At 41.3% G+C, this 27091-nt stretch overlaps 1 protein-coding gene across 5 annotated transcripts in view; it reads right to left on the minus strand.

The window, feature by feature from the left end:
* Nucleotides 1–4324: 4324 nt before the first annotated feature.
* The window catches only part of ARL15 (ARF like GTPase 15), a 412891-nt gene continuing 390124 nt past the window's right edge, over nucleotides 4325–27091 (minus strand). For 3 of the 5 annotated variants that reach the window (XM_086678716.1, XM_025924608.2, XM_086678745.1), the window contains one exon: nucleotides 10969–13673. In XM_086678716.1, coding sequence (XP_086534842.1) covers nucleotides 13521–13673 — 153 coding nt within the window. In that variant the 3' untranslated portion in view covers nucleotides 10969–13520. Of the gene's footprint in view, nucleotides 6625–10968; nucleotides 13674–27091 lie in introns of those variants that run through there. The other 2 variants (XM_086678726.1, XM_086678733.1) reach the window with 2 other exon arrangements.

A 27091-nucleotide genomic window follows, 5' to 3' on the forward strand; every position in this document is an offset into this window, starting at 1 on the left:
AGGGAGTCGGTTAACTGCAGGCAGGTGGAGTAGAGCACACACATAGCGATGCTGCGGTAGCATCATCACAAGGCGCAACGCCAGACTGAGCGATCGCAGTCACTCACAATGTACTGTGTGCGAGCTATGTTACAGTGATTGTAAGAGCTCACATGTATTAAGCATCTGCTACGTGGTGGGCAAGGTACCAAGCCTTTTATCTGCAGTATTTCATTTGATCCTTATAAAGACTTCATGGTTAAATGATATGAACTGTTAATATCCCCATTTTACAGATGCGTAAACTGAGTTTTGGAAAGGATGACAACTTGCCCAAGGCCGACAAATGTCAGTGCTGGAATTCAAGACCAGTTAATCTGTCTCAGAGCCTATATGTATACTGTGGGTAGGGCTAGTTGCACAATTTGCAGGGCCCAGTGCAAAATACAAATACGGGACCTCTTGTTCACAAAGCAGAAAAAAATGCCATTCATATAAAGCTTGTTCCTTTATTTCAAGGGCTTTATGTTGACTGGCCACAATGATTTGGATTTGTTAGCTAATGTCATTTTAAGTCAAGAAAAATTAAAAACTAAAATTATTATAAGGGCACCTGGGTGGCTCAGTTAAGTGTCTGACTCTTGGTTTCGGCTTTGATTTCAATGTTTGTGAGTTCAAGCCCTGAGTCAGGCTCCATGCTGGCAGTGTTGAGCTCGCTTGGGATTCTCTGTCTCTGTCTCTCTGCCCCTCCCCTGCTTGTTTTTTCTCTGTCTCTCAAATAAATAAATTTAAAAAAAAAAAATATATATATATATATGTATATAAATTGAAAATTTTATAGGGGCACCTGGGTGGCTCAGTAGGTTTAGCCTCTGACTTTGGTTCAGGTCATGATCTCACAGTTTGTGGGTTCAAGCCCCGCGTCGGGCTCTGTGCTGACAGCTCAGAGCCTGGAGCCTGAAGCCTGCTTCAGATTCTGTGTCTCCCTCTCTCTCTGCCCCTCCCCTGCTTGTGCACTCTGTCTCTCTCTCTTTTTTTTTTTTTATTTAAAAAAAAAATTTTTTTTTTCCAACGTTTTTATTTATTTTTGGGACAGAGAGAGACAGAGCATGAACGGGGGAGGGGCAGAGAGAGAGGGAGACACAGAATCGGAAACAGGCTCCAGGCTCTGAGCCATCAGCCCAGAGCCTGACGCGGGGCTCGAACTCACAGACTGCGAGATCGTGACCTGGCTGAAGTCGAATGCCCAACCGACTGCACCACCCAGGCGCCCCTGTCTCTCTCTTTTAAAAATAAATGAACATTAAAAAAAAATTAAAGGAATGGATTCTTGCCTACCTTATTTGTTGGTGGGGCTATTCACTCAATTACTTGAGTGTGTTCAACGAAGCACTTTCTGGGTGGTTCTCAGACCTTTGGAATTCTTCTAGGGGCAGCAGGAAGGGAGAGGAGCAGCACCCTGCAGGACCTCCACTCACCCACCTGGATCATGGGGATTCACCCCGCCCACCTTTGGAGGCAGTCCAATCTGGTCTTCATTGTTCTGGACCATGGGGCTCTGGAGTGACAGGCAGGTAATAAAGATAAGGGGGCTGGTTTTAAACTTCTCATTTTGACCTTAGCCCCTCAGTTGCCCTTAATTGTTGTTTCCAATAACAAATGTTTTCCTATTTTCTTTCGACTTATCACATTTATTCTCCTATCATGTTACCTGCCACCACCCTACAGCTCCCCTCTTCCCACCCAGCCCCGTCCCAGGTTACTTTTTGTAAATAACAGTTTTGATTATACTACTCTTCTTAAAAATATTCATTGGCTCTCCACTGACCACTACATTTCATCCAAGTTCTTTATCTTGGCATTCAAGGCTCTCCCCAGTCTGACCTCAACTTACCTTTCCATTTGTAGTTTCATTCTTTCTGGGCAAGAGAGTAGCACATATAATCCTTGCCTCCTTTGTGCCTCAACTATGTCTTTTCTTCCTCCCCTCCTTCCATAATTACTGTCTATACAGTGGACTCATCACAAGTGCATGGTGTTTATTTATAAATCTTTCCTCTCCACAAAAACATATATGGTTGACGCTTGGACCACATGAACCTGAACTGTGAGGGTCCACTGCTACGTGGATTTTACATGTATGATTCTGTACAATACGATAAATGTATTTTTCTTCTTTATAGTTTGAGTGAGTGAGGGAGGGAGGGGCAGAGAGAGAGGAAGAGAAAGAATCTCAAGCAGGCTCCACGCTATCAGATGCAGGGCTCTAGATCATTAACTGTGAGGCATGACCTGAGCCAAAATCAAAAGTCAGGTACTTAACTGGCTGAGCCACCCAGGCACCCCTTATGATTTTAATAACATTTTTTTCTCTAGCTTACTTTGAGAATACAGTTTATATTACATATACAAAATTCTCGAGCTTTCCCTATTGTAAGGATAGTTTGTAATACATATAACATACAAAATACAATACATGTAACATACAAAAGCTTATGTTATGGGTAAGGCTTCCGGCCAACACTAGGCTATTGACAGTTACGTTTTTGGGGGACTCAAAAGTTAAACACGAAGTTTCGAAGTTTCGACTGTGAAGGGGTTGGTACCACTAACCTCTGTGTTGTTCAAGGGTCAACTGTGCAATGGATGTTGTGTATCTACCCTGTGGTCAACATCATGTAAGGAGCAAATGGGAAGTGTTTGACTTAAGCAATTCAGCATACAGAATTAAACATGGTCACTTCTCCAGAAGGTGACTGACCAAAGCTGTTCTCTTTAAGTCTAGCTAAGATCAAGTTACCACAAAGGCAAGTTAAAATAAGATTTTATTTATTTTTTCTTTTAAAAAACATTTTTTTAAACGTTTTATTTTATTTTTGAGACAGAGAGAGACAGAGCATGAACGGGGGAGGGTCAGAGAGAGGGAGACACAGAATCTGAAACAGGCTCCAGGCTCTGAGCTGTCAGCACAGAGCCCGACGCGGGGCTCGAACTCACGGACCGCGAGATCGTGACCTGAGCCAAAGTCAGACGCTTAGCCGACTGAGCCACCCAGGTGCCCCAAGATTTTATTTTCTAATATTAAATCAGGATAAAGTCATTCAATTGCCCAGGTCCACAAGGTACTGGGCTCATAGGAATGGGCCTCTGGTCACTGGTGGGAGTTGCAAATTGGTACGGCTTGGGAGGGCAATTGTTGAACATGTTTTAAAAACCTTAAAAAGAGCTTATGCCTTTTGACCCTGTAATTCCACTTCAAAACCTGTAATTGTATGTATTCATTCTATGGAAATCATCAAGAAATGTGCATAAATATTCTTCTACGAAGACAATTTATTTTCTGCAAGTTTATTTTTATTATTTGAGAGACAGAGAGGCAGAGAGAGAAACCCAAGTGGGCTCCATGCTGTCAGCACAGAGCCTGACATGGAGCTTGATCTCATGAACTGTGAGATCATGCAAGACCCGAGCGGATATCAAGAGTTGGATTCTTAACCAACTGAGCCACCCAGGCACCCCTACGGAGACATTTAAAACAGAAATCCAAATAAACAACAGGGAATGAGTTAGATAAGTGCTGGGAAGCCATTAAAAATGTTTTGGGAAGATATCCAATGACATGGAAAAATGTTCCTAATATATTAGTAATAACAAAAGCATGTCCTAAACCAGTATGCATAGTATGACCCCAGTTTTGTAACATTACATATGAAAAGAGATGAAAAGGACAGACATCACAATTAATATGATTCTTTTGGGGATTAGTTATTTTCTATTTTCTCCTTTAAAATTTTTTTTTTTTCAACGTTTTTTATTTATTTTTGGGACAGAGAGAGACAGAGCATGAACGGGGGAGGGGCAGAGAGAGAGGGAGACACAGAATTGGAAACAGGCTCCAGGCTCTGAGCCATCAGCCCAGAGCCCGACGCGGGGCTCGAACTCACGGACCGTGAGATCGTGACCTGGCTGAAGTCGGATGCTTAACCGACTGCGCCACCCAGGCGCCCCTCTATTTTCTCCTTTAAATAATCTTTGCATTTTCCACGATGAACGTGTATCACTTTTACAATCATTCGTGACAAAGCTCATCTTTATGCACTCCCAGCCTTACGAAAAAAATGTGTTAGGCTTGAAACCCACGTCTCCTACTTGAAGTTGTTAGCCAGTCAGCAATATTCATGAAATATCCTGTATTAAGTGCTGTAAAGATTTAAAAAGGCAACAGAAGACACAGCACTGCCTTTGTGTGATTTTTAAGCTAATGATGACACAGAAAGTACTAGAAAGAATGAGCGACTTCTTTAGAAATAAACATAAAATTAAATAACAAGTATGTAGTCTTGAGTGACTTATCAGGTTATATTTTTAATTGGTTTTTAACTTTCTCTGTACATGTAGCTCAATGCCTTGCACATAATCTACATTTAATGTTTGTTGAGTGAATATATAAATGAATGACCAGTTGAATGACAAAAGACAGAGACTATGGAGGTCTCTGTAAACACAGAGATTACCTGGTCTAGAAGGGCTCCATGACCAGGTGAGGACAGGCTTCCCAGTTGCTGTTGTAGCCATTCTGTAACTTCATTGGTTATAAAATCTCACCACTTGTACCTTTCGACCTGCCTGAGCTCTTGCAGAGTTTCCTACCTGAGAAATGCAGAAGGAGAGTTGCTTTCAACATCACTGGAATCACAGTTGTCACTCTTAGTTGCAGGTTTCCTGTGTGCCAAGCGTCAGAAGCACCTTACATGCATGATTTTTTTCTAACCTTCTCGATAACCCTTTGAAGTGGGTATATTGTCTCCACTGCGGACGAGAAACCGAAACACAACTAAATGATCTGTCCAGTGTCATGTGACTAGCAAAGAGTGCAGTCAGACTCTAAACCGGTTCTGGTTGCTCCCAAACTGTGGAATCACTCATTGTGCTACAAACTTCCCGCTTGGAATTAGGACAGAAATTTTCAGGGGTGAGGAATATGCCAGACTGATACTCACTCTTCTCTTACTTCTTCTTGGTATGGCCTTTCATTTTAGCTATTCTGGTGAGTATGTAGTGCTACCTGGTGGTAGCGCCTATTTTTTAATTTTTTATCTATTTATTTTGAGAGAGAGTGTTGGCAGGAGGGGCAGAGAGAGAGAGAGAGAGAGAGAGAGAGAGAGAGAGAGAGAGACTCCCAAGCAGGCTCCACCCTCGGCTTGGAGCCAGACGCGGGACTCCATCTCATCACTGCGAGATCACGTCCTGAGCTCAAATCAAGAGTCAGATGTTTAACCGACTGAGCCACCCAGGTGCCCCTGGCATCTATTTATATCAACCTATTAATAAAGTTATTGGCCGGTTGGATATCTTCCTTTGTGAAGTGCCTTCCATTAAGTTGATTGCTTTTTTCTTTTTACCGATTTGAGCAGCTCTGAATCTACTCTGGCAACAGACTTGGTTTTATATTACAGGTGTCTCCTATTCTGTGGCTTTTTCTACCCCCCCCCCCCCCCTTTACTTTCTCTTTTCCTTCTTTCTCTCTTTCAGAAACTTTTTCTTGGAGAAAATGCAGTTATACATTCAGAGGCAGACAACAAGTTATTGTGAACGTCATCATCACTGGCTTCGACAGTTGTCACACACAGCCACTCTTGTTTCATCTATACAAGTTCTTCTGTTCTCTACCTAATTATTTTGAAATAAGTCTCAAGCAGCCTAATATTTCACCCATAAACACCTTTGTGTCACCAATGGATAAGGGCTCCTTTCATACAAAATATACAACCACAATTCCATTATCACACCAAGGATTAGAGTATCCTAGTAATCAAGGATTACTTAATTCATAAAATATTCAGTAAGCACTTAAATGCCTCCACTTATCCCAAATTTCACTCTTTTCATTTTGGTAGTTTGAATCAGACTCCAGATAAGGTCCACACTCTGCAACGGTTTGACAGAGCTCTTAAGACTTTTTTTTTTAAAGTAGGCTCCATACCCATAGTGGGGCTTGAATTCACAACCCTGATATGAAGAGTCACCTGCTGTACCGACTGAACCAGGCAGATGCTCTGTAGGGCTCTTAAGAGGTTGTTAATCTATAGGCTTCCTTGTCCTATTTCTTCTTTCCTTCCTGCCATTTAAGAAACCAACTCATTTATCCAGTCAAGATTCCAATAATCTGGATTAAAAAAATTTTTTTTTACATTTTATATTTGAGAGTGAGCAAGCGAATGGGGGGGGGGGGGGCAGAGACAGAGACAGAATCCGAAGCAGGCTCCAAGCTCTGAGCTGTCAGCAGATCCCAATGTGGGCCTGAACCCCACGAGCAGTGAGATCATGACCTGAGCTGAAGTCAGACACTTAAGCGACGGAGCCACCCAGGTGACCCACAACAATCTGGATTTTAATTACTGCAACTCTGCATGTTGTTTAACATACACCTCTGTTCCTGTGTTTTCTGCAAATTAGTACTTAGATCTAGAGGCTTGATCAGACTCAGGTTCAATTTTTTTTTTTTTTTTTTTTTTGGCAAGAGCACCTCGTAGGTGATTGTATATTTTAGTCAGGAAGCATATAATGCCTGATTGTTTCCTTCTTTGGGATGTTAGCAGATGCTGATGATCATTGTCCGGATCCACGATTTCATTAGGGGCAGAACTGCAAAGTATAAATTAAACCACACAGTTAATCTCTGGCATTATGTGACTTGATTGGATCCTGCTAGTTCACCTAAAAATTTGGGATGATTTGAAATTAACAAACAGAATGGAAGGAATAGGGTTTGTTTCAGTTTATTTTGTGATCCTACCTGGAACCCAGGCCACTAAGCTGTAGGGGGATGTGTTGCAGTTCTCTGAAGGCAAATCTATGGTGGGGCTCAGGGCTGGTGAGGAGGGAACAGTAGAGGCTTTAAGTGTTCAGGAAATGAGAATGGTGTTGGTATGAATTTTGCAGGACTGTTCCAAAATCTAAAATGTATTAACTCTTGCTAAAAGATCTACTATGCCCAAGTCCTGTCCTGGAATAAATAACGGGTTTAAAGGGGTCTCTCCGGGTTCCCAATCTTCAGTGAGGGGAAAATAAAGCAGCCTCCTGAAATCCAGTTGAAACTCACAGCTGACTAGTTAAAAAAGCCAGGGGGTTATATAGCTCACAGGTTACTGCCTCTGTCTGGGCATGTGAATTGTGGCATGCTTTTTTACGCAGCAGCTTTCACTATTTGGTGGGGGAAAAAACCACAAGAGACTCCCACAGCATTAGAAGTTTGCCCTTAGAGATTTAAAATTCAACATTTCAAATACAGATCATTTGTCAGATCAACAGACAGAATGATGAGAGCAGGCTATTTCCAGAGAAGAAGGAAAAGCCCTTTGGATGTAGAGGAGATGAAAAGAACAGTACGGTGACAGAGTTTGGTTTTGCACTTTGGAAGCACTTTTGTGTGCTAGACACATGCTTTGTTGTTGCCGCAGTAAAAGCGAAAAACAAACAAACAAACAACCCACAACCCCCCCACCCCGAATAAAAGGGGCTATTTCTACAGAATTCTACTGAGACAGATGCTAAAAAGAGGCAAAGACTTTTCTGTTGTGTTTTAGATTTCTAGTTTTATTAATGGTCTCAAAAGAGACTAAATCACATTCAAAGACCATTTTAAATTAGGAGGGCTGAAAACCAAGAATTAGGACCAAGAAAAGACATTTAAAAATCTAGAGATTCACATTGCAATGTTAACATTACCAAAGCCCCCCCCAAATACAAAAATTCTCTAGGGTCATAGAAATAACCCAGCTTAACCAATGTTCTAGGAATTAAAGCCCTACAAAGGCAGGGACCAAGTCTGTCCTATTTACTGCTGTATCCCAAGAATCTAATATGATGCCTGGTACAGAGTAGGTGTTCAACAAAAACATACCAGGGGGTTTCATCAAACCCCTTAAATTTATTGAAACCAAAAGTTCCAACTGTGACATAAAACCTGTAAAAGGGACAGTGGTTAAGTTGACTCTTGACAAGCTGTCGTCTGAAAGAATCCTGTTGAAGCTGCTTAATAAAAGCGTTGGGTTGATCCACCCCGTGTCTAGAAAGTTGTAAAACAAGTGGAGAAGGCCAGAGCCGAGACTGACTTGCTCCAGATTATAGAGAATGACAGCCAGACTCACTGTTTGCATTCCTGTCTCTGCCTTTCGCTGAGCAGTTTCCGTTCCAACCAAATCTTCTCCTTTTTAATTTACTCTGATATTTAAATGTCTAATGATTTAACATCATATCGTACCAGTCTGGCCTGCAGGGTGCCCTTAACATGCATTTTTCTAATTGACCTTTACATCTATTATGCACAAACCAGCCAGAAATCATTCTTGTCTACATGAGCCTCTTAGGTGAGACTCGTAGTAGTTTCACTCCTGTCTCCAGAAACAGCCTTCTTCACGACTCCATTTACACACAGCTCGCCTGCCCCCTCCCCACCGCTGTGTCTTCTGCAAGCTTGTCCAGACATGGAGTGCATCATCAGGCCAGGCCTTCCAGCCATTCCATTGCCTGCAGAGCAATCATTTATAGGCATTTGGTGTTTTGTCTGACATCTGTTTGATGCTGGAGCTCCAGCCTTTGTCTCAATGAATCACTTGTCAGAGGAGGTTGTGGCATTTTAGGCCGAATTTCACACCTACAAGGAAGGGTTGCCTGGGATGTAAGGAATCTGAGGCTTGTTTGAAACGACCAACTTGCCCACCTCCCACGAGGAATAGCCCACGAGGAAATAGGGAAATAAGGGACACTGGGGACCGCGATGCTTATTAAAAGGCTTATTTTCACTGCCAGTGTGCGCGCTGTTCTCATGCACTCGAGCCAGGCTTTCCTCTCTGGGGACAACACTGCCAAAGGACCTCCATGGTTGGAGGGTTACCCCTAGAACGAACCGGGCTGAAACATGTGTGTGGAATATTTTGAGGGCATCAGAATTAGAGGGAGAGATTGTCGAATAAGAAAAGGGGAAAAAAGAATGAATCATTCTTCGTAGTTTGCCGGAAGATCCTTTAAGTGCTATTTGATGGCCGTTCCCAGGTTGGTCCGTAGAAACGTCTGCTAGAGCAGTGAGGTGTCCGGAGTCGCAATGGGTCACAAGCCAGGCTGAACCTAGCAAGGCACAAAACTGAGGAGTCCCTTTCCTTATTCTCCGAACAGGGCACCAGTGACCTCACAACAATATTTATGGTAAGCGAGGCTGCTTTAAACCACAAAGGTTGAAGTATTTCCTTATAAAAAGTATTATTCATAGTGTCCCCTGGCAACTCCCATCTGATCTGAGGACCTGAGGGGAACATGAAAGGGTGGGGGCAAGAAGCCCAAGAACAGCATAGGTGGCTTTTCCAAACCAGCATCTGGCGAGCAGAGCATGCCAAGAAAGCAGAGATGGAAGGCAACATGGGGATATACAGAAAATCGGAAAGAAAAATCACGGACTTTTTACTTCACCTTGTTGTAATTAAAGAAGGATGCTAGCCAAGGCATATGCTGGAGAGATTCTTCTTAGTGACTTTTAACTTCTTTGGTTTCACAGAAAGTCACTTTATGAAGAGTTTGTCACAAACAGATGACCCCCCAGGATGAGAAGTCAGAATTTCCAGCTTGGATGAAACTGTAGGTTTCTCATTTAGGTTTTAATTTAAAGAGAATGAGAAAGGGGGGGAGAAACGGGTATCTCGTCTGAAGCTTCTGGGAATTACACGGGCTCCTTTTCATGTTCCTAAATCAGAGCAAGGGGGTGGGGTGGCGTAGGGTGCCGGCTCATCAGTCACTCGGTGCATCTGAGTTGGAAAACATTTAGCCCCGAGATGCAAATCATTTAATCATGCTGACTCAGAGGGGGCCAAAAGTTGTGAACCCTTGGGAGCCAGGAATTCCCAACATGATGTGATAATGCATTTCACAGCACGGACTTCAGATCTCCAGAACCTAGGGTAGGGGAAAAGAGAGGCAGGGAATCTATAGTCTCCTGAAGTTTCTGCATAACAAAGACAGATCCTCCCTCCCAAACTCAATGAAAATGAGGGCTCCCAAAGGGCAACTCCCACTTCCCCGTCCCCCTCCACATACTTTTTCCTTTCTGTTTGCACCAGTAGGTCAGAAGGTTAATGAAAATGCACTCTAAAATTATAAAGAGGATGAAGCCAGGCATGAATCTATGAGATTTCCACTCGAGTCTGAATATCCCATCTGGACATTAAGAAAACCCATTTGCTTCAAAATTTTACAGTTCTGTCCACATTTGCTTGGATAGGTCTGAGATGCTTCGGAACTTGATAACCACTAATCGCCTACCTTGCAAACTAGGAATGCCAGGTTGAATCCCAGCTGAGAAGTGAAGTGTTGTGGGTAGTCAAAGGATGTGTTGGGATAATGCACTGGGGACCAAACGAGAGCTGGGGTTTGAATTTTTCCTCTTCTATCATGTACTTTTTTTTTTCTTTTTCTTTCTCTCTTCTTCCATCCATCTATCTTTTTTATTTTTCTTTCTCACTCTCTTTCTCTTTTACAGAGCACTCCCGTTCTTAAGGATGGACCTGTAAATACACAGCATTTCCTCAAGTCGCTTAAAAATATTTATTTCCTCAGGGCAGCAATCACCACTGAAGGAAATAGTTCATCGTCCCAGTCCCTCTCAGAATGTTGCTTTTACAGCAAATATTATAAACTGATGCTTTGACTGAAAGATGACACTTTGCATTAACATCTCCACTCTGCTCACTCATTCTGAAGGAACAGCTCCCATGAAAGTAAATCGCTGAAGACAAACCAACTGGAAAAGACACTTGCTTTTTTTTTTTTTTCCGTCTTTTAAAGTTTTCACAATGGCTTCAAAGGAAATGTGAATTAATCATTTGTTTTGACCCAAGAGCAGCAGAACTTATTTTGAAGACTTAAACAGGCAACACAAATGTAAACAGAAATCTGCGACTCCCAAATGCTAAAAGCTTGAAAGGAGTCAGTCTGAAAACATCAATTCTACTCAGCGTTTATTTTCATTTGAAGAATAGTGGAAATCATATATAAATCACGGACAATACAAGGTCTTCTTGTCTGGCAATTGTCCACATGAATCTGTTAACCTCTAAGGATAGATACAGATCTTTTAAAATAGAAAGACAGGGCGATGTGGCAGTTAATTAGCAACCGAGACTATAAACTACAGTAGATACAAAGTTTTGTCGTATAAATTAATTGCCATTACAAAAAGGCAACTGCTTTAGCTAAGAAGGTACAAAAACGGGTGACTTCCATAAATATAACAAGAAGCTAAGTGAGGAAATACATAACAGACTGTTTTTCCTATATAATATTGGAATATGCAAACTAACACACCTGTGGCACTTTACAGGAAAGTAGGAATAGATGTACACGCACACCCGCCACCCGCCACCCACCCACACTCGCCCGTCCAAACCCCCTCCCCCCCCCAAGTGGATTTCCAAAAACACGGCCAATTCTAGGGTTACAAGGACAGGATGCCGCACGGAAGCAGCAACACAGCGAGCGCCGAACTGCCAGACAAAGAAGGAGCCTTATTGACAGTTGTAAAGCATTAGGCGTCAGACAGAAACTTGTCAAAAACAGCTGTTGTTGGGTACTGATTGATAATGTTTTCATTCTGACGGCTGAGACACTGCAGACAGTCGTGGGTCTGAGAAGAAGCCCATCACTGGCGCACACATGAACACACACACACACAGACAACGGGAAGTCATTTAACAGATGGCTTAGGAGCACTCAGCCACAGTATCTTAAAAAGACAACATTCTACATTTAATGAACTTGCAGAGAAAGCAATGCCTAATCATCATTTATTTGTCACAGAACGTGAGCACGACAGAACAGAACGAACGCAGGAATTGTGTCACTGGTCATCGGAATAAAAGTTTTGTGCTGCTCACGCATTACACAGTGTAAAAATATTCAAGGATGCTGGAGACAAGATTGAATATGAATCTTTTTGGATCTGTTCCATGGGAAGAAAAAAAAAAAGCTTAAAGAAGTGTTCGATGTTTCAAAGGGAATGATTTCATTAAAGTCCACCTACGAGATTAAACCACAAAAGCTATAGTTGAGCGATGTCTAGCTTCTGGAGAATTACAAGGTATGACATCACCCTGTAATACAGTGTGGGTCTGTGGTATTTGAGAACCGGTCTATGCTACCTAAAAATTACAAACGTGTTTTTATTGCTCAGGTGAAAGGAGCACATTTGTATCATTTGGCCATTTTGCATTTTAAGTGGTCAAAAATCTACAAAATGTGCCAAAGTGTATTACATCCATAAATTTCAATGTCCATAGATTATTCTTGATTTAGAAAAGGTCAAAGGTGCAAACCTCAGTAAAACTGCACCTTTATCGCTACAATCTTATCATTTAAGTGAAATGAAAAAAATAAAACGAGTTCCAAAGACTGAATCTAGGCCCTAAAATGATTTGCTGCAGCCCCAGCACATTTTTAAGGGCACACTGAAACCCCTGAAAATAGAGGTTTATAATAGGAATACTGATAGACCTTTCATTACTAGTTGGAGACAATAAGCGACTCCGTTAAACTCCATTAGCACTTAATGGATGAATATAGGGATTCTGTCTCTGTTATCTTTGTCAAATCCGCGCCAGCTTAAACCCTAGCCACTGTATACTTCACTCGGCTGTTTTTAAAAATTGCATCTGTCATTTTAAAAATTATTTTCTTTCTTTCAATCAGACACTTAAGATTTTTAGAAAAAAGATACCTATATTATGTTGTAGCTTGACTTTTACGCAGGGGAGTCTTTCCATTAGAAAAATATTTGAGGACCTGATGAAAAAGTAATCAATGACACGTGCGTTGTGCCTAAATTCCCTCTCTTCCCAAAAACTAAAAGTCTTCCTCTTAAAAGGGGAGTGAGACTTCAGATGTAATCACGGAAATGATGCACCTTGTCTTTCAGTTCTTCCAAGTTAATTTTACCCTGGCAGGATATTCCTCTCTGATAAGGTGACGAATCGAAATTTTTGGTGCTATTTTTCTCTCATAATCTATAAGGCCTGTATACAAAACACTAAAAAATAAAACATGGTAAGATAAAACAAAAACCCGAAACAACAGACATATTATGAGGAGCCCCAGTCACATAACACTCTACCCCCAAACCCAGGGAAAACGAGTCAAAGTTCGGAGCCTCCCTGAGTCCTTCACAAGGGATTTGATCTCTGTGAGCCACAAATTCCATCCATTTTAGCACAGAGTATAGAAGAACTGCTTAGAATAACAGAAGGAAGAGACATGCAGTGAAGATAATTAGTGGTAAACAGAGAATAAATTCTCTCTCAGTAGTGTGTACTTGACGTTAATGCCGATGATAATTCACCTGATTTATAGAATATTCACTTTAATAGAGAGATGGGGGTCTGAGATAACTAGAGGAAAACAGATACTGAAGCCATTAAAGTCTTGATACCAAAATAAAACTAAAATGAGAAACTAACACGATAGGTTCAAGGCCTTTGGGAACCCGTGTTCTTTGCCAGATTTCACATTCTTACAGCTTCATGGTCTTTTTCTTCTAACAAATTTATCAGCTGAGAGAAGCTGTCTTTCAGTGCATCCATGTCATCCAGAGAGCAGGGCTGCAGAATCCAGCGTTTTCCACGTGCAAGTGGTTCAAGTTCAAAATATTTTTTGACCTTAAGGGGGGAAAACATAAATATGTTATTAGTTATATCAGAACCTTTCTTATTCCAAAATTTTGATAGTGATGAATCATGGGAGGGATTTCAAGGAGAACTTATATGAACGGTGATGTTTAGGACTCTCTAGAACTCCATCCGCAGCTGTTGTTATAATGTGGGTTATATGTTGTGACCCAGGACTGTTTTCTTTAGGGGTGACTGACCTGCTTGCAAGCCACCGTCTCACCCACACATTTACCAGCATGGGAGGTCTGATGAATTACATGTACCATCGCACAGGGCAAAATACGCTGCACACACCAAAAGAATCAACTCAATCAAAATAAGTCAGGCAGAGCAACTTTCACTGCCATCCCCTTGCTAACTTACTAAAATTGGTGACAATTTAGTATATACCATATCGATTACTGAAGACTCAATTATTTTATCGAACACATACACAACAAAATTATAATTTAAGTAATCTTTTCTCTCCCTCCCTTAAATTTCTAGTATCTATTTTTGAGACCCGGGAAAGCATTTTTAGGCAAGAGAATAGAAAGAGAGAGAGAGAGAGAGCGCGCGCGCACAAACTTGTACACGTATACCTACATACATAAAGTCTCCCAGCTTTTTCTTCTCCTAGTCCTGAATTTTCAGGGAGGTAAAAATCAAGACCTTATAACTGGTATGTGGGCGGAGAATTGGCTATCTTAAAAACCTGTTTGATTAATATCCAGTCATAAGTCATTCTTAAAGTAGACTGGCTAGGATACTAATAGCATCCAGGACTACTAATTTCTGACTGTGAAGGAATATCAAATTGTTATGTCTTCCAGAAGAATTGATGATCTCTTAAAGGGTATGATAAAGTACAAAGTTCATAAGGCTCCCCTCCCCTCCCCACACTACATCACACAAGAACAGGACACCATATTTATAGCCCAGTGATGTTTATATAACATAGAATACAGTGAGTGGCAACATCAGAACAACCAATGTTCAAAGACATTCTTGGTCAACAAATTTCATTAAATCCCACATGCAGCGGAAAATTCTAAGGTCTTACCGTAATCAATATTCGACCTAGGAAAAGAAAGTGCCTCAACCATATGCTATTCCCAAATGTGGTTTCATTTTGCCTTTATCATTGTAAGCACCAGACTATAGCAGACGTACATCACCCAAAGTGGTATTAAAATATGTGTACATTTTTTTTTCATGTGAGCAGGAAGATACATGTAAGAAATACTACATTTTTATGCTAATTTAGGAACCACAATTGTGCTAACATTCTACAGTTCAAGTGTGTCCCCACAGTCCTTCTTTAAATAGTCTGCAAATTAATAATAAATATTACTACTAAAAAAAAAAAAAAGCCTGTGACAATGGAAGGACTCTCATTAATTTTGATTCTGAAAAGTAATGGAAATCTCATCTCAGAGCACAAAATGGGTATATGACTTCAGAACAGCTTTTGCCCAAGGTATTTTACAAATCGTGTTAAGAGGGTTCTCCCTTACAGAAAACGTAAGGTCCATTCTTTCACTTTCTTTTCTTTACAGCACTGAAAACAACTTACTTCCAAGAGAATCTGAAATTGCTTGTGCAACAACCAGCACTAGACCAGCTCTACCCCCACCACGGGAGGCCATCCACCAGCAGGGGGAGAGAAGAGCTGGCAGGGGGGACAGGTGGGGAGCATGTTTACGTCTAAGGCTTGAAGGAGGAGCCGGCTGCTCTGAAGAGTTCACAATCAGAGATGTCAGTCTGCCTGCTTCTCCCACAAAGTGGGGCTTCAGATTGCACTACCGAACGCTTACAATGCAATTCAGTGCTTGATCAATAACGCCTCCCATCAAGAGGGGCAGACAACACGTAACATCCAAGATCTGGTACGTGAAGAAGTTTTCTGCTTGTCACATTTCATAACCTCAAATCTAAAGGGGCAGCACTTTAAGTATTGCTAATAATGGAGAAAGGGACTGGTGGCAGGAAACTCAACAATATTCAAATAAAGAAAAAGACTAACACAGTAAATATATGTTACAAAGAATACTTCCTTCAAATGGTTCATTTAAAAATTCACAGAACTGATCCTGGTGGCATAGTAACAGCTAATTTGAAAACAATGCTAGATTTAAGTAATCACCGAATACAAGTTGTGGTATTTTGCGATATAGACCAGACAAAACAAAAACAAAAACACCAATAAGGATTTAGGTAGACATTAGGTTGGTTTCCAGGCAACTGAGAATATAGACGCTTGCGTAGGCACACTTGGAAGATAATAAAGATGTCTGAAGGTAGTTACGCTTCAGAAGTTGTTCCCGCTGAATATGAAACATGAGAAGGAAATGGAAGGTTCGATTACAGGGTGGTCACCAGATAAAGGAGCCTGATGGTGTTAAGCTGACAAATATGGCTGTGTAACCCGAGATTTTCAGATCTGTAACCTAAGTGGGTATCTGACCCTGCCATATTCCCCCGACTGGTATCCAAATGATTCCACACCACCCTACACTTATAATATCAATTTTAAAACAAGTCTGGCATTTCAGTGAGATTCAAGGACAGTGAGTGACTGTTTGCTGCCGGAACATAGCTTTTCATTACCCTGAGTTTCATGTTTCTAAAAACAAAGCAGATAATAGAAGGGAGGGGGAAGATGGAGACCTCAGGCTCTGACTCGAACTTTTCCCGTTAGGTTAACATTTTCACTTAGTTTCCTTAGATTAACCTGAACTTCAAATTTCACCTCCTCTGTATTATTAAGACACAAGTTACAGGCACATTTGACTTGTCCACCATGGCTTTTTTTGTCCTTCCCTACGCTGATGTTTAAAGAGAGGTGTTTAGGTTGGACCCACATAAATCCTGTATTTTGAATACTTAATCAGCTGCTTGGATATTATTGTTCACTGGAAATTGCAAGAAGAGGAGACTTTCACATTGGCTTCTAGCGATGGCACTTGGGGCAATGACATGGGAAACTGCTGCCTGGCAACCTGCAGTCAGTTGGCTATTTTCGGGTCAGCCACAGGGAGTGGGCATTTGTTAGTGGCCATGTGTCCACCCTAGAGATAGGAAAACAAAGCCACCATAAGTCGCCAACCTCTTTTAGCTATGTCATCCCAGCCCTTCTTCACTCATGCCACTGCGGGGTGATGTGTGTTACTGCATTCTGTGATTCACACACCGCATTTATTGTAAAGTCCTAATGTAAGAGACAACTCAGCACCATCACATGGCTGTTCATGTTTGCAGCAGCTGTGAGATCTGAGACAATTACACAGTACAGGAGACTGCCTCATTGGGTAGGAGATGTCCTTTATGTTTCTTTGAGTAGAGAAATAATAATCCTTTCCTACTTGCAGGACCTCCAATGGGGTTCTCTGACGATACTCATTGATTTTCCTTTCTTGCCCTAATTTCACAAGCAAAAATTTTATTTTAATTCTTGCAAACTTGTTGTGACTAAATTTCTAGACGTCATGTAAACAGTTTCTGAACTGCAATGATAGGTCTTTCCTTTGAAAAGTCTGCAAGACTCATTTTATTTATAATAATAAACTGCTTGTTTTTCCTATTTGTGTTGTTAAAGCATGTAAGTAGTGTGTGCCCAGAGTTGGCCTCATTTTCCTTTAAACTCTCTGGGGACCAGGGGAGAGAACAGTCCAAAAGGGATGACTTAGTGTTTTTATGTGACAGAGTTAAGTTCTAAGCTCAGATATTTATAAACAGTGCTTTGACCCACACGATTATGTTGTAAGACATTAAAAAAGGGGTTAGGGCATGTGACGATTCTTTACTGCGTGGGACTATGTTGCGCATCCTAGAAAACATCACCCCTAGTTCTAGTGACCTCAATGCCATTAGCACCAATCAGTCATCGCTATAACTAAACATGCCCCACCCCCTCCTATGTCCAGGACTCCCCCTGAGGTGGTCCTGTTCCTGTTAACGCAGGTGTCTCTTGCCCTGTGTGAGGCTAGATAGAAGATATCTTCTATAGAAGCTGGACATCTGTTCTGCCTGCACTTCTCTAGATCCCCACCTACACACAACACATATTTTCCTCCTGGGAAAAACTAGCAGATTATAACGGACCGCTTTTGACTTGAGGGTGTCTGTGGTGGGTTGCAGTAGGGGGAAGATCAATGTAAGGAGCTTTGAAAATGTGCATCCCAAAGGTTGGCTTCCCACCTTTCCCATTGAACCACCACTTCTGAACGAGACTGGTGCGTGTTGTGTAGGCAGCATGAGCGTGATTTCACGAGCCACCTGTGCCAGCATCCCACTGGCCAATGTGTGGGGTTCCACTGATTAGAGCAGAATACTGTCAAACCGAAAACAGAAATAGCAGCCTGAAGAGGGGGCTGTCCTCATCATTGGTATTAGTGAGATTACCAGCCCCTCTGCCCCTGGCTTTTCAGTGCCCACAAAAGACTGCTTAATACTGTACAGTTAACCAAATATGCTTTTTCACTCATTCATAGCATCCTGATTCTACCTCACCTGGAAGAAAAGCAACTGATTCCAATAAAGAGAGACAGGAGCATTAGGATAAGTCTTAGGTCACGTAAGTCAATTTGAAAAAGAAGTATCTCAGTAGAAGAATGTTCAAACACACTTTAGAAATAAAGGCACATTCTTTCTTCACCTCTAGAAAAGGAATCAGTCTCAGGAAGGAGTCCAGGCTGACATCTTCAGCTCCTTTTGTTTTTTTTTTAATGTTTATTTATTTTTGAGAGAGAAAGAGAGAGACAGACAGAGATAGAGAGCGAGCGTGAGCAGGGGAAGGGCAGAGAGAGGGAGACACAGAATCCAAAGCAGGATCCAGGCTCTGAGCTATCTGCACAGAGCCTGATGCGGGGCTCGAACCCAAGATCGGTGAGATCGTGACCTGAGCCGAAGTTGGACACTTAACCAACTGAGCCACCTAGGCACCCCTTCAGCTCCTTTCAAACTGATCAGTCAGCAGGTAAGACAAGACAGTAGGGACACTGGGTGAGGATCACAAGCAAACTTCAGCGGGCCAGCAAGAAGAGCTGCAGTGTGGATCTGCTAGGCAGAGGGATCTGACAGGCAAGCATGGGCACAATGCAAGAGAATGCGACTCTGTAACTATCTTGACCCAGAAGAGCCATTATAGCTTTCTTGTCTTTGTAAGTACACAACATGTCCATCACATAGCTTGTATTTTTCAAATAACTATATGAATAATATGAATGTTTTTTGGGGACAGGTTCATTTTGGTTTTTCACCTCTTTGGTAAAAGTATGGTCTGGATGATAAATTTACTCCAGGGCTCCGATGAACAGGATGGTAAGAGAGCCTGAATGAACTGTGAAATTTGGTAGGAGACTGTCCATGATGGTCAAAAAGGGAGCAGAACTTGCATCGTCTTTACCCGAGTCCTCACTTTCATCACCAGAGCAGAAGCACCTACTGTAGTAACATGTCACACTGGTGGAAACATTTGTATTGAAATGCTGACCGTGCGCCTTCTCTTTCCACCTCGAGGTACGAGGATGTCAAATTCTACGAGTCATGAAACTGGCCAGGGTTTGAACTATTTACACCACGGAAATCCGCAAGCGCCACAAACCAAGATGTTTTTCCTTCCAGGGAGTCAGTTGTCAAGCACTTACCAGCACACACAAGTATGTGCATCTCGTGTGTGAGTTTGCAAAGGGGTCTTCGTTTTGCGGTCTTAATTGCAGAAGCTCACAGAGTAGGCTTAACTTGGTAACCTCCACCAAAGTCAGAGAGAACTTTGCCCACGCCATGGCTCCAGGACGGAGTCTGGAGATAAAGTGGCAGGGCATCATTAAGATTCTTCAGAGTGCATTCTTGGCAGCTTGTTCAAAGAAAGGTTAGTCTAGAGAGAGCAGTGCCAGCTGTTCCCCTTTTCATTGTACTACTTGCAGGATTTTGAAATCCTTAGAAAGGTATCAGATATGTCATTAAAGGCAGAAATAAATAATACAGGTAAAACCAATTTGCCATAGTCCCTAAGATATTACAACACAGAACAGATACTGTTTCCTTTTTACTGAGCACTAATAGGGGCCAGAAAACAGCACTCTGATCTTAACCAACACCACAGCATTACTTTGGAAGTGCAAATCTATCATGGATGATAGATTTCAAGAACACTAGGTGTAACATAAAGTGTAGTTCCAGGAAGATCGCTTCTTTCTTTCTTTTTTTAAAAAAAAAAATTTTTTTTTTAATGTTTATTTATTTTTGAGACAGAGAGAGACAGAGCATGAATGGGGGAGGGGCAGAGAGAGAGGGAGACACAGATCGGAAGCAGGCTCCAGGCTCTGAGCCATCAGCCCAGAGCCCGACGCGGGGCTCGAACTCACAAACCGTGAGATCGTGACTTGAGCTGAAGTCAGATGCTCAACCGACTGAGCCACCCAGGTGCCCCAAGATCGCTTCTTTCTTAATCAAAGTGCAGCCTGCTTGACCTTGGAATAATTAAAAACCAGACAAATGCCTGCAGGTCATGACCTGTGACTGAGCCCTGCCCTTACGAGAAGTCTTCTTGCCCAATCAGTAATCTCTGATGTGTAGAACATGTTATATGTTGTGACAATAATTATATAGAAACCCAGCCTTCCATTGCACGGGAAAAGTTAGCATGTCCCAGGAGAGTTGAATAAAATGATCCCATTGCTTTGGTGGTAGGAGTTAAAATCTGAAAAGCATTCCTATTTTTTGCTTAATCTGCTAACCTATAATTATGGAACAAGTTATATCTATTTTCTCTTTTTGATATGCCTAGAAGGTTTGTTTTATTGTCCTATCCAAAAAGCTTATCAGACAACCACTGTTGAGAGGCAGAAATGAGGTATGGATTATGGATGCTTCCTGTCTTTGGGGGCCAATGAAAGACAGCCAGTATCCCTGTAGAGTATTTCCTCTATTCCAGTGATTCTACTTGGCCCTCCCGAGCCTCCTGAGTGATTCCTGTATGCAGGCCTTTGCTCCAACTTCTTCCAACCCGTAGTGCCTCCGTCCACAAGAAGAAAGAATCAGCGTATAAACATTCATATTTTTAGACCCAGCTGATGTCTTCCTATCACCTCAAGGGGAAGCCTTAATGTCGAAGAAACTTTAAAAGTAGAAGGGACCTTAGTTACAGTAGCCACTGTTGGCTGTCCTCCCAGCACCCAGGCAAATAAAGTTTTATTGGAACATGGCCATGCTTACTCACTTATCTATGGCTGCTTTCACGCCACAATGGCAAAGTTGAGTAACTGCTACAGAGATAGTATATTCCACAAAGTCTAGAATATTTACTATTTGGCCCTTTAAAAAAAAAAAAAAAGACAATCCCTGGTGAAAGCAGCTTCCCACTTTGTCCAGCAGGGGTACAAGGAATGCAGGGGAGAGGCCTGCGTGGCTGGCTTTCCAGGCTTTGGGATGGCCACCTCTTCCCCATTTTGGCTCATACTTTAGGGGGCCAGAGAAGTTGGCTTTCCCAACCTGGCCGGGCTCCACTTATAATTTCAGATGCTTTGGACTGTAGTCCAGCACAAGGGATTAGACTAGAGAAGGGTCATAAAGTCATATTTTTACCCCTCTGTGTTCAGCCTGGGTCTCTTTTGGGTGGAGACCTCCTAACAGCAGCAGAACTAGCCAGGGCACAGGGTCCACCTGTCAGTCGAAAGTTTTTGGTGTCCGTAAGGATGGCTCTTAGTGCAGAGCAATACTAGTATTGTTACCCTGCAGTTTTAAAAAGTTCCTTTAAAAAGGAACTAGGGGCCAGAAAACAGCACTCTGATCTTAACCAATACCACAGTATTGTTTTTCCTGAAACCTATTTTTTTCTGAAGCGAGTTTTTCCTGAAGCTATTATATTCAATTTAAAACCTAGTTTTTCCTGAAGCTATTATATTCAATTTAAAAATCTTACCATTCCATCTATATATCTGGTAAGTTTTAACAGTACACTTGGGAAGTTGAATACTGTTTAGGTCCTTTCATAAACTTAGTTTAATTGACCACTCTTAAACATTTCAAAACTCCATTTATAAATTTAATATATTCAATTTCTTTTTCTAATAATCAAAACATCCTCATATACTTAAGAAGTCTTTCTTTTTTCCCCAGTAAGAATTTTTAAACATTTCTTCAATTAAATTTATAAATTCAGTGACTCTCAAGCTCTGGTGCTTTCCAATACTATTTACAAGCTTAACTAAATTCTCATGCTTTTCTACACAGGAAGCCAATTCTGAAATAATTTATCCTCAATGTAATATATACTTAAAATGAAAGTATTAATATTGCAGATTTGGTTATTTCATTATATACACATATATACATATATATATGTTTTTATAAATACATATAAATTTTGTTGTTGTTTTGTTTTTTAAGTAGGCTTCATGCCCAACACAGAGTCCAATGTAGGGCTTGAACTCATGATGCTGAGATCAAGACCTGAGCTGAGATCAAGAGTCAGATGCTTAACCAATAGACCCACCCAGGTGTCCCTATCGCTTATACTCTTAAGATTAAATTTTCCAGGGTTAAAAACACTTTCCCAATAAGGAAACAACTTTTTCCGTCCCAAATGAAATGGGTTATCATTGTACCAAGGTTTTCATCTCATTGAACTTGAGTTGCTTTCCAAACAGAGTTTTTAGGCTGAAACGTAATTGGAGCTATAGGTATCCAGGGCAAAATTTTTGGAATCACTCATTGCCAACTTAGGCTCTTTATGAAAATAGTTGCCACAACAAAAAGAATGTCCTGATCTTCAGAGGGGACTATTTGCTCTTGGATGTAAGTTACCATTACCTACTTCATGGAGTCAACTCTTAGAAGCAGACACCCCTTCCTAAAAATTCTGAAGAATTTCCTTTACTACTTGCTTGGATTTTGCATTTCGTTAGCACACACTTTAACACCTTTTAATTTGGCTCTACAGACACTTAATCTTCATTTATTGAGATTCAATTTGTGGAGCGTAAAGCTCACCCTTTTAAAAGTGTACAAGTTAGTGATGTTAGTATATTCACAGATATCTGCAATCACCACTGTTCTCTAACCTCCAGACATTTTCACCACTTGTAAAAGAAACTCTTTACCTGTTAGCAGTCACTCCCCTTTTGCCCTTTCCCCCAGCCCTTGGCAGTCATTAATTTACTTTCTGTCTCTATGGATTTGCCTATTCTGGACATTTCAAATAAATGGAATCATATAAAACATGGCCTTTAGTGTCTGGTTCCTCTCACTTAGCATAAAGTTTTCAAGGTTCATCCATGTTGTGGCATTGAGCATGAGTGTTTCTTTTTATGGCTGAACAATATTCCATTGCATGGACATACCACATTTTATTTATCCACGTTTATCAGCTGATGAACATTTGGGCTGTTTCTACTTTTTGGCTATTTATGAATTCAGCTATATGGAGTCGTTACTTTCTCCTTCAAACAGGCTTTATCAATGCTTATTGTATAAATTAATGAGTTAGGATATCAGGACTCAATGGGAATGAAGCATCTTCACAGGTCTGGGGTGAACTCTATTTTCACTCAGATTTATGAGGCTATCCTAGTTTCACTTGAGAAACATTCACCCACAGATTTGGGTAATGATTTTTAATTTTTTCATGTGTAAGAGACCTCAATTCCTTGAAGGCATAGACAATGAATGAAAAGAAATGATTTTGTATTCTCTGATGTACACAGTTACAATGCCAGACATAAAGAGGATACTCATTTATTTTTAAACAAGTGTGAAGAGCTGAAACTATCATGAAAGGGCAAGATAGCAGGTACTGTATTTTATCTCAGATTAAAATGTGAGGAAAGGAAGGAAACTGAACGCTGGAGAGAAGTTGCCACCTCTTTCAATTAGTCAGGCCGAGGTTTCATGCAGGAGGTGGGATTCCATGAACAGTTTCAAAACTCTAGGTCTAATTGGTTTAAACTTTATTACACATATGCCTACAGGCAGCTGCAATGGATTGTTTTGCAAACAGAAAAGTAAGCAACCCCTCATGGAAAACAGACCCACTCCAGAAATCTCAAGACCCAAAGGACACATATGTTTTGAGCTATTCCTTTAATCTGTGTCCAAACAAAGCATCTAATTCTTATCTCAGAGAATGGAAAGCACTGACATATGCAAAAAGAGAAGCATCAGTACACTTGTCTTTGCATGCAGGTGCAGGTATCTGACTTTTCAATAACATCTATAACATTGTCATTAATTATAGAGGCAGCCAGGTTTCAACAGCATATCATTTTCTTTTGCTCTCCTCTCTTTCCCTTCTGTAATCAATTCTATTCCACTCTTTCAAAAGAGCATTCATTTTCGGTACCAACACGTTTAGGGTGTTATACTTGATTCTGCACCTTCCGTGTCTGAGATAATACTTGCTTATGATTTACCTTTATTTCAAAAATCAAAAATAAGTAGGAAGAAACGTGTCTATGAAAAACTTTTGTCCTGGCAATAGAATATGGCTGTTTAAACAGTTCTACCTATATACGTATGAGAGCTAGTCAAGTATGTACTAGACAGGAAGGAGAGTTAATGAGTGAAAGCCCCAAACACATCAGAGACAACCAATTAGCTTGTCTGAAACACAGGCTTGTAAAGCTATCAGTAACTTATAAAATGGTCTGCTACACACGAGTAAAATGTTGTTTAAATGGCTTGCTTAACTGGATGCATTCACCATGAAATTGATTCTTTTAAGGTTATTTTTTTAAACTTAATACTCATTAACTGTGCATATTGAAATGGCTGGCTGGGTGGGAGGGTGGATAGATATGTTGGTATTGTAAAGTGCAGGTTAAAGACATGAATTCCGTACTTTTTGAGGTTAGGAGGTATTGGGGAAAGAACTTCATCAATTACCAACAGTTGTGTCTGCGTCAGTAACTGAAAAGGATCAACACGATTAGATCATTCCTCCCCTGCCTTGCTCAGTGCTTAGGTAAGGACTGGTAGATGTGTTCTGAGGACCTTCCAATGCTGAGAACACATGCTTTTGTGTCACAGAACTGCACTGTTTTCCACCATAGCCTGTGATTCTGCAAAATGGCACGAGAGAAAGAAAACCCGGAGCCTGGTATTTTTCAAATCCCACACTTGCCTCCCAGGGTGCAACTTTCATCCCCCAGAGTTACTTTACTAAAACACCTGAGGTAACTTGATGTTAGCGGACACATGAACGACAATCACTATACTATCTCATATTTTGAGTTTTCTTAAAACAGTATTGTATATTTTGAGATTGTTTTTTGGTTGGGTCTCACATTCAGCCTTTTTTCTTCTGTTATACAAAGCTCCATGCTGCAAATGCACTTTTCATTGATTGCGACCTGATCATACAAGCAGGAGAGCATGCTTTGACTCTGACAGGCCTAATTCTTCTTCCTGCTTAGTCCATACTGGTGCCCTTCAAGCCGTTCACGAAACTACTAATCAGTTGGTCCACTCAAGCAATTCTTTGACTTAACAAAATATTAGGAAAAAAATAAGCTTGAACAATGGCTACAGCTTGTTAAAAACCCAAATATCTTTTAAAAATAGTTTATATATTCTAGCTTATTTGGCTTCTGTAATGGACTATATATCCCCTATCTCAATCTTGCAGCTATGAGGTGTGGGAAAGCAACGTTAGGAGTAACAATCCAAAATATTAATATATGGAACCCAAACAAACATGTTTAATACTAGCCTTGTGATACTATGGCAGCACTCTGTCCTAACAACGACAACATTTAGACGTTGGAGCAGATTCAAATTCTCGGGTCTTAAACAGGAGACAAATATGGCAAGCCACACATTGCTTAGCCGCCAATTGAGGGTGCCAATGGCCCTGTCCAGATGCAGAGATATTCAAGGGATGTTCCTGTCAGCAGTTTGTCCTCTGGCTCCAGCAAGGAGCCACCATGGAAACACTGGGAGGAAAAGGAAAAACAGGAAGGCGTGGAGAGATAGGGGGGAAAGGCAGAGAAACGGACAGCCATCTCAATAACACATCTGAGCAAGGGGAACAGGTAACAAACGGCCTTCGAACGAACTGCCATGTTGTTTAGTCACAGGGAGAGAATTTCTTTTCCTACTGTCAATAAGGCCAGGAGCCTAATATCCTGGCAACTGAGAAATATGAGCTTGGAAAGAGGCTTGCAGGCAGTCTGAGGAAAGAAAAGCTGAGTGGTAATCCGTCCTGAGGAATTTTAGCCAAAAAAACCCACACAGGACTAGTTGAACTCAGAATAAAGCCCGTGAAAGACAAGTCTGGAGAACATTACAATCAGACATAAAGAGAACACCAGAAATGAAGGTTCCAAAAGCCACTGACTGGATTTAGCACAGCACTGTTAGCATGGCCTTGAGTCCTCGTTGTCAAACCAGTACTAGTCCAAGGTACTGGTTCTCAGTGAAGGCAAAAGGTGACCATACTCCCTTAGGGGACATTTGGCAATGTGTGCAGATATTTCTGGTTGTCACAATGGGGGGCGGGGAAGCGGGGTGGTTACTGCAGGCATCTTGTGGGTAATGGTCAGGGATGCCGCTAATCATCCTACAATACGCAGGACAGCTACCACCCCCCCATCGCTGCCCCCTGCCCCCACTGCCCCCACAAACCACTGTCTAGCCCGAAATGTCAGTAATGCTGAGGTTGACAAACTCTGTTCTGAATTGATCTTTTAAGGCAAAATCAAAGAACAAAAGCCCTGTTAATGATTCAATCTGTGATTTATCAGCAAGAACCATCAGGCCTCCTCCCTGGAATTAGGAGGAGATTTAGGAATTGGAGGGTCAAAGGAGATCAGGAGCTACATTGGGGAGCACCTAATACTCTAAGTCTTTCTTTCTTGCTCAAAGTAGAAGTCAATCAATCTCAGTGGGCAAAACTGAAAACATTTTATTGGGCTGAAACAAATGCACCAAAAAAAAAAAAAAAAAAAAAGAAAGAAAAAAAACCCAAAACCAAAAAACACGTCACCTTTCCATCTTTCTACTGTTACTAGATTTCATTCGTGGTTTCAGGCCCTCAGGATACAAAGGTGAACGTGTCTCAGGGCCTCATGGCGCTTACTTGGAGGAGACCGACAGATATCAAGTAGGTATGTCAGTGACTAAGGCAAGTCAGGTGGAACAAATGCCATGAAAGATTGGAAGGCACCATGGCAATAATAATGTTTGCCACACAGCCGATTCAAAAAACGCACTGAGGGCATGATATAAGTTAAGTATCAAGTAGTTGCAGGTAAGGACAAATCTTTAGCTGTGTCAAAACAAAATCTCATGCAGTTACAATAAAAGCTCTTTCAATTAACCTCCACTTAATCACCTAGGATTAACTGACTCTTCATTGCCTGGGTTCCAGATAATGACGGACGTTGGTTGCCTGCGCAGTGAATGCCCACACCCTGTGGGCGCAAGCT

Source organism: Puma concolor, chromosome A1 (assembly GCF_028749965.1).
Source record: "Puma concolor isolate L17-30 chromosome A1, mPumCon1.1.hap2, whole genome shotgun sequence".
NCBI classification, from domain to species: Eukaryota; Metazoa; Chordata; class Mammalia; order Carnivora; family Felidae; genus Puma; species Puma concolor.